This window comes from Barbus barbus (assembly GCF_936440315.1).
Source record: "Barbus barbus genome assembly, chromosome: 30".
In the NCBI taxonomy this organism is placed as follows: domain Eukaryota; kingdom Metazoa; phylum Chordata; class Actinopteri; order Cypriniformes; family Cyprinidae; genus Barbus; species Barbus barbus.
In genome coordinates this window covers 2208342-2221501 of record NC_136758.1, presented here as the reverse complement: position 1 = coordinate 2221501, position 13160 = coordinate 2208342, and the positions used below count along the sequence as shown (strand labels likewise).

The 13160-nt window shown below is 39.8% G+C and overlaps 1 protein-coding gene across 1 annotated transcript; it reads left to right on the top strand.

Annotated features, from left to right (window-relative positions):
- Nucleotides 1-10223: 10223 nt before the first annotated feature.
- Nucleotides 10224-13160, top strand: LOC306850256 (protein c-Fos-like; the record flags this gene model as incomplete). The annotated part of the gene is made up of 3 exons (XM_079385776.1): nucleotides 10224-11139; nucleotides 11412-11519; nucleotides 12534-13160. Exons 1-3 carry the CDS (start codon nucleotides 10897-10899, stop codon nucleotides 13158-13160), a joined length of 978 nt encoding a protein of 325 aa, XP_079241902.1. The 5' UTR covers nucleotides 10224-10896.

Genomic DNA, 13160 nt, shown 5'->3' with positions numbered 1-13160 from the left:
TAAATTATATATATATATATATATATATATATATATATATATATATATATATATATATATATATATATATATGACCCTGGAGCACAAAACCAGTCTTAAGTCGCTGGGGTATATTTGTATCAATAGCCAAAAATACATTGTATGAGTCAAAATTATACATTTCTCTTTTATAAGAAAAATCATTAGGATATTAAGTAAAGATCATGTTCCATCAAGATATTTTGTAAATTTCCTACCGTAAATATATCAAAACTTCATTTTTGATTAGTAATATGCATTGCTAAGAACTTCATTTGGACAACTTTAAATGTATTTGTTTCAAAGTTGCCATTTTTAAATTTATTCAGCTTTCAGATGATGTATAAATCTCAGTTTCCAAAATGACTTATGACTGGTTTTGTGCTCCAGGGTCACATTTGTAGTGGTTTAATATCAACAAAAGGTAAATGTATAAATGAATTAGTGTAGGGGGGTTTAAGTATGTGTCTTTCAAAAAAACTAAATTGGCGTATACACTTTTGTCTCTAAAAGTGAAAAGAAAAACATTTTTCAGATGTTTCAAAGCCTGGCCAACAACATTATTTTCAGGTTAATTTTACATTATTTCTATTAAACTTCTATAATATTTGAGGGTTGTGGTCAGGAAAGCTTAATCCATTTCAGTATCAAAAACATTTTAATGTACAATTAGACAAAAGTCATGCTAAAATGTAGATATTAATGATTAATGATATGACCAAAACAAACATTGGGGCTCAACGGTAAGGATTGTTTCTGCTGGCCCTTGACTAGATTTTTACTTTACCTTACTAATATTTGCACTTGCCCACCACACACACACAAAAAGATACTTATTATTAATAGTAATACATGTGTAAAAAAAATCGGTTTTATAAAATATTAAATAGAAAATGATAACAAAAGGCCTACTGTAATAGCTGGACACTACAGGGCTGAAAATGAACTTTTTTTGTCAAATGATGGCATACAGTGATTTGTTTGTCACTTGAAACGGACTTTCTCACTCATGGCTTGTCACAGTCATTCAGAACAAACTCAGGTGCTTTACACTCTGACAGAGTTTATCACTAGAGGTCGCTGTCACATGCTGCATCACATCAACACTGCTTCATTGCATTCCCAACAGCTGCTGTAGGTGTATTATATTGGAGAATCAGCTATACTGAAAATGGCTGTCAGTGTGAAAACACCTTTACACAGCTTTTATCACTTGTAGCTTTATCGCATCCCTCCTGGTTCGTGGACAATGCTATACAAGTTCAGCACATCATGACTGAGTCTGCCGGCTTTTAGTTTGTCAAGTTTAACGTCCCTACTTTTTGGCAAATTATTATTACATTTAAGTGTTTTGTTTTGCTTGGTTGTTTAAAGAAAAAGTACGAGTCCCCTAAATATTATATTGCTTCCACCAGTGAAAAAGTCATCTGTTGTGAATCAGGAGAGAAATCTGCACAGATAAAGCACCATTTACAAGCCAAAACAGCTCTAAACAAATATGTGACCCTGGACCACAAAACCTGCCAAAAGGGTCAGTTTTTTAAATTGAGATGTATGCATCATCTGATTTGTTAGGATCGGACAATATTTGGCCGAGATACAACTATTTAAAGATCAGGGCCTGTATTCATGAAGAATCTTAGTGCTAAGAGTTGCTCCTAGTAACAAAATTCTTAGAAATGTGGGTGTTTCCTCTTAAAATGAAAGAAAAGATCCTAGTAAAGAAAAAAGTCATTCAGAAAGCATCTTAACCCTTAAAAGAGGTCTTAAGGTCCAAAATTGTTAGGAGTATGGACGAGGACTTTTAAGGGGCTTAAGAGTTTCTTTAGCAGCGGAGAAAATGGACGAAGCATGAAGAGGGAGAAGAAATGTGTTGCACACAATGCATGAGAGTGAGTTAATAAGACGCTACACATTAGATCGTGCAGGGATCATGTTTGTGACGATCTTATTAGAGACACACTAACATCTCTGACCCCTTTGCTATGTATGACACAATCTTTTGAAGACTGATTGGTTGGTTGTCAAGAAGGAAATAAAAGTGCTTTTAAGAGTAGGGTATATTATAAGCCTTCACTTTGAAATTACAGGCGTAACTGTTTTCACACTGACAGTCATTTTCAGTATAGGTGATTTTCCAATATCAGCTGTTGGCAATGCAATGAAGCAGTGTTGATATGATGCTTTTGACCAAAAACAATGGTTCTCCAATGATGAAGAAACAAACTCATCATTCAACCATGTTTGGGTGAACCATTCCTTTAAAAGCATTGGAAGTTAGCATTGGATTGTGGTTCCATGTTGGCAGCTACAATACAACCACGTGTTTATGTAAAAGTTGTGTACATATTTCAGCAGTATAGTATTGTTTAGAAATAAGCAGCCCAAATTCTTCCACTGCATCACCAAATCTAAGCTCATCATTTGAGGACTGGATCTCTATTTCCCCTCTTGAGGAAATTCAATTTAGATTCTGGCTGAAGGTACATCATGATGTGGCACTGTCCATAAAACATACTTCTCCATAATTCTTTGCTCTTATGCCATGTTTCATGTGTACATCGAGCAGCGTGTCTGGTATTCTCCCAGAACCAAGACTGCAGAATGAATGGATGTATTGTGAAAGAGCCAAACATTCCAGGAAATGAGTGTTCCCCACCCCCTAGTCTCCTTCCAAAGCCTAGACGGGACGCTTGTTTTCTACATGAGCTTTTTTAAGGTCCAACCACCCATATGGACGCCTGCACCAACTATGAGACCGAATCCATTTGATGATGCAGTACTATAGCAAATGGCTAAAGCTTGTGCTCTGTAAGGACTTTACACATCACTTGTCATTATTAGTGAGTTCAGCCATCTGTAAGAGGGCAGTCCCATGTTCATAAAAGACATGATGACAATATGTTGTCACGGTGCACACAGCAGGGAGGAACAAGGAACACGCATACGAGGATGTAAACTCAAATAATACTTTACTAGGACATCAGGGCAGGACAAGGCAAGGCAGACACTGACAGGAACACCGGGGAGTAACGAGTAGACCAGACAAAATGGCACAACACAGACAGGACTATAAATACACAGGTAAATTAACTCAAACACACCTGGAACCGAATAAACTACTGATTACATGAAACGAGAACAGGAAACAAACCAAATAAGGGCACAAGAAGCAGGAACATATGACAGACACACAACAGTTCCCTTACATTACTCCCCCCTCCCGAAAGGCTCGTCCCGAGCCTTAACAGTTCCATCAGGGAGGGGGGGGTGGGCGCTCTGGAGGCCTCTCAGGACAGACACGGACCGGAACACAGGACAGGGACCTCCAGAGCGGAACAGACAGACTGAGAGCTGGACGAGACCAGTGGAGACACAGGAGAGCTGGACGAGACCAGCGGAGACACAGCGGAGCTGGACGAGACCAGCGGAGACCCAGGAGAGCTGGAGAGACCAGCGGAGACCCAGGAGAGCCCAGGAGGCCATGGTGGAGCCAGGAGCTCAGGAGACCATGGCGGTGCAGGGAGCACAGAAGGCCAAGGCAGAATGTCTACGGAGCCTTGGCCTCGGACCCCTCTCGGCCCGGCCCCTACAGCCGGAACCCTACTACCCCCCCCAAAAAATTTCCCTGGGGATGTTGGGGGTATCAGGAGCCCTCCGGGGCTAGACACAAGTTAAAAAGTCCTCGGTCACTGGTCAATACGGCTGCAGCCGGCTGCCACTACCACAACGGTGGCAGCCGGCCGGCTGACCATCCCAACGGCAGGGACCGGTGGGCTGGAGGCAGCCCCAACCGGTGTCGGGCCGAGTGACCTCGGACGGCGGGTTGGCTTTCCCCGCGAAACAGTGGCCAAGGTGAGCCGCGAACGGCGGCGTGATCTCCCGCGAACGGCGGGGTCCTTGAGCCGCGGACGGCGGCATAATACCCCGCGCACGGCGAGCTGGAGTCAGCGGCGATCCGGCGGGCATTGAGTCAGCGGCGATCCGGCGGGCATTGAGTCAGCGGCGATCCGGCGGGCTTGACTCCCGCAAACGGCGGGTAAAACAAAAAACACAGGAACAAACAAAACACTGGAAAAACTGGACAAAACCAAACGCGGTGAAGGGACGACGCTTACTGTACTGGTCTGGTCTTCTGTCACGGTGCACACAGCAGGGAGGAACAAGGAACACGCATACGAGGATGTAAACTCAAATAATACTTTACTAGGACATCAGGGCAGGACAAGGCAAGGCAGACACTGACAGGAACACCGGGGAGTAACGAGTAGACCAGACAAAATGGCACAACACAGACAGGACTATAAATACACAGGTAAATTAACTCAAACACACCTGGAACCGAATAAACTACTGATTACATGAAACGAGAACAGGAAACAAACCAAATAAGGGCACAAGAAGCAGGAACATATGACAGACACACAACAGTTCCCTTACATATGTGTTATTGGTGGAGGTATACACTTGCCTGACCTGCCATTGATACAAAGAAGACGATTTTTATAAAACTGTTTTATAAGCCATTTATACTACTCAGTATTTCTTTTAGTTATTATTGTTTTGATAAAATAACCATACAGCGGGTAAAATAAGTATTGAACATTTTTCTCAGTAAATATATTTCTAAAGGTGCTGTTGACTTGACATTTTCACCAGATGTCGGTAACAACCCAAGCAATCCATCCATACAAATAAAACAAAACAAACAAATTAAGTAATGTGTAATAAAATGGAATGACTCAGGGGAAAAGTATTGAACTACTGAAATTAATTTAATACAAAAGCATTTGTTGGTGATGACAGCTTCAAGACGCCTCCTGTAGGAGAAACTAGTGGCATGCGTTGCTCAGCTGTGATTTTGTCTTCAAATCTTGAAGGTTCTGTGAGTCTCTTCTATGAACTCTGATCTTTAGCTCTTATTTTCTATTGGATTCTAGTCAGGTGATTGGCTGGCCATTCTAACAGCTTTATCTTCTTTCTCTGAAACCAGTCGAGAGTTTGCTTGCATGTGTTTGGGATCGTTGTCACCCTTGTTTCATCTTCATCATCATGGTACTGTAGGAGATGGGACTGAAGCAGCTAATATTCATTTCCACTGACGAGGGGCAGGATTGCTTTCTAATCCCTGATAGATTTCAGGCTTTACATGCATTTTTCCACCTCCCTTTTTCCCCTGTGTCATTCCATTTTATTACACATAACTTAATTGGTTTGTTTTGTTTTATTTGTATGTATGGATTACTTGGGTTGTTACCGACATCTGGTGAAAATTTCAAGTCAACAGCACCTTTAGAAATATATTTACTGAGAAAATGGTGACATGTTTAATACTTATTTTACCCGCTGTATGTTATTAATGAAAGAGTGCAAAAAATATAATTCTTTCAAAACATGTCTTTACTCAAATTACACTTTGATAAACCTATAATAATTTGTATTTCACAGCTGTCAGGACGGTTTTCGCGGGAAATTGCCCACGTCATAGAGAAAAGACAATAAGTTGGCCATGGATCATTCAATCACCAGTTGTAAAAACAAAGAAACCCTCATTTTTCGTCCATCTGCTCTGATAAGATCCTGTAGAAGTCCTGTGTCCTGAACCACATCATCCGCGCGGAGGAGCCGAAGCACAACCAACGCAATGTTCCTCCCCGAGAACCATGCAGCTTAGTTTTAACCGCTAGAGCAGGGGTTCTCAAAGTCTACATTCTAAGGTCCAAATCTGAATTTTCATCAGTGTCAAAGGTCCGGAACAATTGGTTATTACAAAACGTGTTTTTAATAAACATACATAACATATAACAAATAAGCACTCATTTTTTTAAAAAAAAAAGGTTCCCTTTGCATTCAAAATACTTTAATAACAAGTGCAAAAGTGGCAAAACAATTAATTTAAATGTCAGCAGTAGAAGTCGGCCTATAATGTTTTTTCTCTTGCCAATTTTTTGAAATCAGGGCAGCCTATGGCCGATATATGATGCTGATTTTTGGGGCCGATTTTCTCTTTTTTTCCCTTTATATCAAAAGAGAGTTTGCGTAAATGGTTATTGCAGGGCACAAGATAGTAATAGTAGTAGTAGTAGCCTAATTCATAGTAATAATACATGGCAAAACAAAAATATAAAAATATTAGCGGTTAAATGTCGCCCGATTACGTCAAACGTCATACGCTCACTGGATGTCATGATGACAACAAATGTCATGAAGGAAATTTTTTTGGAATTCTTTGATAGATAATATTAATTGGAAAAAAGCATGGCTTTTACCTTACAAATTTTGTATCCCCAACAAGGTGAAAGAATTACACTTAAGAATTTTACATAATATTTACCCCACCAACAAACTCACATCTAAATTTGATAATGATAACTTGAATTGTAATTTCTGTAAAAGTAGTATTGAGTCAATTGATCATCTGTTTTTTAATTGCTCCCTTGTTAAAGAATTTTGGTTGGATTTGTCAAATCTCCTTGTTTCAAAACTAAAATTAGATATTGAATTTGTATTGGGTGATGTAATTTGTTATTTTTCTCATTGTAATCATAAAACAGAATATATTGTAAACATATTTATTTTATTAGCAAAATATTTTATCCATAAGTGTAAGTTTTCTCTTAAAGTACCCAAATTATATAATTTTTTGTGTGACTTTAACTACTTAATTAAGACGATGAAAACAATTAACAACAAAAAAAGGGTCAAATGTTTGAAATTATATGACATTTTGTTGAGCGAAGTGTAATTGGATTAATGTCTTTTTTCTTTGTAGGACTACTTAAAATGTTTCTATTGTCTTCCTTATGTTTTTGTCATCCACTGTCATTTCATTGTTATGGATGTTCAAGTGTATTATTATTTGTTATTTGATTGTTCAATTGCAATAAAAAAAAAAAAAAAAAAAAAAAAGACAACAAATGTCATGAAGGAAAAGTTTCAATATCTCGCCTGCAATTTCGGACCTTCTCCAAAAAGACATAAAAAAATAAGAATAAATAAACAAATGATTTACAAGTTTAACGTGCGTTTATCAAAGTAGGAAATATAATTAATGTTCTTGAAATATGAAATAGAAGCGGGTCCGGATTGAATTCCCTCCGGGTCCGGATCCGGACCGGAGTCCGGACTTTGAGAAGCACTGCGCTAGAGGGACAAAAGTTACATAGTGGATTCTTTAACCCTGCAAAGACTGGCATATGAAATAATAGTCCGAAAAAATATATAGATGTTTTACTTATTTATGTATGTTGGTTTGTTTTTAAATGGATCAGTTAATTAAAACTTCAGACAAAGTAAAAAAAAAATAATAATAATTCTCGAGGAGAAAAAAAAACTCCTTTTTATAAGACTCCTTTATAGGACTCCTTTTGTCCTTTTTATAAGGCCCAAACTGAGCATACAGTGGGGATCGAAAGTTTGGGAACCCCTTGCAGAATCTGTGAAAATGTGGATAATTTTACCAAAATAAGAGAGATCATACAAAATGCATGTTATTTTTTATTTAGTACTGTCCTGAGTAAGATATTTTCCATAAAAGATGTTTACATATAGTCCACAAGAGAAAAAAATAGCTGAAATTATTAAAATAACCACATTCAAAAGTTTGGGAACCCTTGGTTCTTAATACTGTGTGTGGTTACCTGGATGATCTACGACTGTTTTTTTGTTTTGTGATGGTTGTTCATGAGTCCCTTGTTTGTTCTGAACAGTTCAACTGAGCACTGTTCTTCAGAAAAATCCTCCAGGTCCTGCAGAATCTTCAGTTTTCCAGCATCTTTTGCATATTTGAACCCTTTCCAGCAGTGACTGTATGATTTTGAGATCCATTTTTTCACGCTGAGGATGATTGAGGGACTCAAACACAACAATTAAAAAAGGTTCAAACATTCACTGATGCTCCTGAAGGAAACACGATGCATTAAGAGTCGGGGGTGAAAACTTTTTGAATTTGAAGATCAAGGTAAATTGTACTTCATTTGTCTTCCAGGAAACATGCAAGTATCTTCTGTCGCGTCAGAAGGGCAGTACTAAATGGCAAAATATGATATTTCAACAAAATAAGAAAAATTTGGACATCTTCATCCTGTTCAAAAGTTTTCACCCCCCGGCTCTTAATGCATCGTGTTTCCTTCAGGAGCATCAGTGAATGTTTGAACCTTTTTTAATTGTTGTGTTTGAGTCCCTCAATCATCCTCATTTACACTGAAAAGAATAACTGAAATAGGTTGCAGTAATGAGATTCCTGACTGCAGGTGACCAATTTGTTTTTATTTGGCCAATAATACAGAATTCAATTAAGAATGCCTTTAAAATTTCAATGCAATTAATATTTATTGCATTTGAATTGAGGTAGTAAACAGGGTGCACAACTGCAATTCAAGTTTGAATGTTGGGAGAATTAAAATGAACTGAAATTCAATGATCAAGTTTTAACCAAAAAAAAAAAAAGCTACATTTGTGAATGCTGACTTGACAAAGCCTTTTCGGTCGTTTAAAAGTTAAAAGTTGTGCATTGAAGGTAAATCCTTATGGAAACATTTTCTTTACACTGAAATTCATTACTTCCTGTCATTCCAATTCTGCTTCTTGTGTGTGTGGCCAATTCTATTCAGATTCCCACTCATGAATCGAAAGACAAGTTCTTCAACCCTGATGGATCCAGTGTTTAATCAGAAATTAAATGACTAAAATTTCCCTTATCTAATAATATTCCCCTTATGAAAATTACATTTTCATGTTCTCAGGATGTAGTAGACACTTAGGCCTAATACAGGAGTCATTTCCAAATCACTAAAATTCGAAATATATAATTGACTTTTAGGCTATATCTGCAGGTGTCACTTGGCCAACAGTTCATATTAGCGCATGCTCACGATCTGCAGAGAGAAGGCATTTTCACACGACTGGCATTTAATGTCTGACCACATAATTCTCATGCATAGAATTCTTCAGTGGTCTCGCCTCCTCAGCTCTGCAAATTACATATTTTAGACTGTACAATAATATTTTACCTACAATAATGATGGAATTTTATCATCACAATAGTAATTAAAAGTACTTTGCACTATAGCCGTACTAAACAGAGTTGTTTCACCTTTAGATTTTAACATCATAGGCTACGCATTCACTCATCATCATGGGCTGCGAAACAAAGAGAATAATCTGCTTTCTTCATTGAATTTTCAAGGTTATTTCAATAATAGGTTTTTGAATAACATTAACGTAACACATCAGCTTTTGGGAATCAAAGAAAAACACACATTCTTTCTACCTGAGCCTTGCCATACCATTATACACACACTGAAAATGCCATAATCTGACATAACGCCAACATCATTGGATATATAGGCTATGGAACGTTTCAAGGTTTATGTTTTGCTATCTGCGCATTTGTGTCACTGTCTGAACGCGCTTTCCGGAGGAAAACACAAATGCACTGCACAAAACACACAGCCGCAGCAGCTTCAGTCCAGAGTCCAGACGCACGCTCAGCACTGGAATCCCAACACGTACTTATCCTTATATGGTCATGTTCCTGTTTGACAGTGTGACGTCACTGCGTGACGCGTGAGCAGGTGCAGATGCTGAGACTGGAGGGGTCAGGAGTTAGAGACGGCACATTAAACATACATTTAATTATTTGAAAATGCAACGCGGACTAACAAAATATATAATCACTGATAAAATCATTTATATTGAAAAGCAGTAGAGTTGGTCCAATATCCTTTTTGTCTTTCTTTCACTGCCTCATTATACAGCATGACAACAGACATTATCAGATTATCAAAGTATGTTTTGAATTGAATGAATTATGATTATCATAATATTTAGGCGAGCATCAGTTTGCATGAAATGATCACCGTCATATGCATAAATCATACATTATTCATAAGGATGGTATGCACGTCTTCATGCATATCAGGGTCCATCAGAATTGTATGAATGAATATGTGGCACGGGCCACCGTTGGTCCTCACAGGGGATATCGATTCATCGCGCGCAGCTTTGCCACAGTGACTTCTGTCTCAGTCGACATTTCAGTTGTATACGGATTAAGCAATAACATGCGCGGATGTGCTCGGGAAGCTCAGTTTTCTCTGCGTGTTCTGTAGAGGCGCTCCCTGCGTGAGGAATGGTACGGTCCCTTCATTCATAAAATTCAGGCGGACTATAAATAGCCGCTCGCGGAGCTGAGTGTCACTGACCAGGTTTATAAACCTGGAGAGAGCGACTCCAACATCACGAGGCGACGCATCTGGATCATAAGAGCTGGAATCGAGACAACAGTTCGTCCGTGCGCGCTGGAGACATGTTTCTGAGCAAAGCGAAGAAGACTGATCCTGACTCCTCGTGCTCTTTGCCTGGGGACACCACCGGCTCCAGCAAACCCACCGATGACCCGATGGACAGCAGCGCACAGGTAGAGAAGACTTAGACATGCTTCCACTTTCAATGCATTCCGTGCATGCGGATTAACTGCTAATACATAATGCAAATGTATGTTTCTGAAAGCCATTCTTTTTATTCGAATATGTATTATTCTGAAAAATACAATATATATCCTATTAGGCTGTTATTCTTAAATAGTCATAGATTTTGGAATAGCACGCTATTGCAGCGCGCGCGCGCCTCTGTTTATCTGATGCTGAATGTGATGTTTTTGTCGCGCATCCTTTGCAATGCAGCGAAACATGGTGTAAATGCAGCTGTTCATTGAGAAAAATAAATCCATTGAGGAGAGCCCACAGCAGCCCTGCGTAAGCATTGACGTCAGAGACAATGCAAAAGTTAAATATTGATCAGGAGACTATTTTTAGACGCTCGAGCGTATTTAAAGAAAGCGTAAGATATTAAAAAGTGACGTTTGAAAACCTGGTTATGCAGATGCACATGAATCAGTGTTGTCCCTTGAATGACACGTTTCCATCGCAATTGCAGGGGTCGTTTGTTCCGACGGTCACCGCGATCTCCAGCACGCCAGACCTGCAGTGGATGGTCCAGCCGACCATCATCACTTCTGTGTCTCCGTCTCTGGGTAGAGCTGAAAGCAGTGAACCGGCAAAGAGCAAAGCAGCTGGGATCAAGGGGAAATGCGCTGCCAGAAAGAACAAGAGCGAGCAGGTACGGGTCTGCGTTTGCTGCGTGTTTGGCGCGCGTGATAATCTGTGAAGCGTGTGCCTGGGATTGATGGGGATGCAGCTCTTGCTTTGGCATGCTGCCTAGACCAGCAGCATCCACTTTATATTCAGGTCACAGCAAGTCTGCAACAATAGACTATTTTTAGACGCATTGCAGAGAAAGACGCGTTTGGGTGAATTGGCGATTGGTTTTTGCAAGGGATGCATGGATTCTTCGAGATGGTAATAAGTGCAATTCATCTTGGCTTTGACTAGCTCTCATCGGAGGAAGAGGAGAAGAAGAGGATCAGGAGAGAGAGGAATAAAATGGCTGCAGCGAAGTGTCGCAACAGACGGAGAGAACTCACCGACACCCTCCAGGCAGTGAGTATAGACATCATTCACAACATAAGGGTTTCATTTCGATATCTCCAGTTCATCCAGAACATTCAAATTCTGTCTCTGTTTAAAGTGATCCATACCATGCTATGTTGCTCCATTGTCCAAGGCTTCCGAAGTCGTGTGACAGCACTGTGTGAGAACAGACTCAAATGATAAAGGTCAAGTGTGTGATTCCAAATTCAAATAATGATGGGTTCAAACATTCACCCTAAACTCTTGTCATTGGTTGATTTACTGTTGCTGGTCATGATGTTCAAACAAACAGAGCAATCGGGCGAGTCTACCTACCAGTGGCTTATAGTTGGGTCTAAATATTGAGCTGGGATAGGAAAATATATTTTAATTGAAAAATGTCTTTATTCACTCATCATTTTCCATCCATTGATGTCAATATTAATGATATTTAACTGTAGAGTCACAGTGGAGAGCAAACCAGTGGGTCTGTTCTTCACACACAATGTGGCCGCTTCCAAAAGAAGGTTTTGCACATTCCACAGAAGAACCTTTCAGTGAACAGTTCCTAAGAACCATTTTTTTAGTGTCACACATGAAACTGAAATACACAATTAGTAATTTAGTCATTTAGCAGATGCTTTTATCCGAAGCGACTTATATGGCTTATAAATATGCAATAAACATTAATTTAGCAACATTAGATGAAACATAGAACCCTAATAAACATAACTGATAAGAAAAACCTAAGAAGAAACATTATTCATTATTATCAACATTATTTCAAAGAAAAAACATCCAATTTGAAATGGAAAGCAGGGAATTATGAGAACATCAATTTATGGTTTTTCACTGTAAATTATACATTCTTTTTCCACTTCTAAAAACAGTATTTTACCGTAAAATTACATGAAATGTCTATTAGAGTTTATCACCGTATATAGTAGGGGAACTTGCCATTAACCATTCAACAGGTTTTTACTGTACAGTTTTTTACAGTTAAAATCATGATCATTTTTTACAGTGTATTTTACGTTTCTCCAGGAAACAGACAAGCTAGAAGAGGACAAAGCCGCCCTCCAGGCTGAAATCGAGAACCTCCTGAAGGAAAAGGAGAGGCTTGAGTATGTCCTCGCCACTCATAAACCGCTTTGCCAGCTGCCCGAAGAGCTGGACTGCCTGTTTCCAGAGTCTCCCCAGCCGCTCTCCACTCCTGAAGCGGCCAGCAAACTCCCTGAGGACGGCACACAGGACTTGGAGATCCCTACGGTACCATCCACCGCCATTTCCGGCAACTCCAACATCCTTCTGTGCTCCAGTGCAGAGGTCAGTCTGTGTGACCTCGAGCCCTCTCTGGATATCAAGGATGAGCTTCTCGACCGGATCTCAGCAGAAACAGCCCGCTCCGTCCCTGACATCGACCTGACCGGCTCGCTGGGCATCACGGACTGGGAAACCCTCTACAAGTCTGTGGCCAATGATCTAGAACCTTTGAGCACCCCGGTGGTGAGCACATCCACACCCACCTGCAGCAACTACCTGTCCATATTTACCTTCGCCTGCCCAGAGCTGGACTCCCTGGCTGAGGGACTGGACGGCTGCAAGGGTGGCGTGACCAAAGCAGAAACTAGCGTCGACATCCTCAACTCTCCCACCCTTCTTGCCTTATAA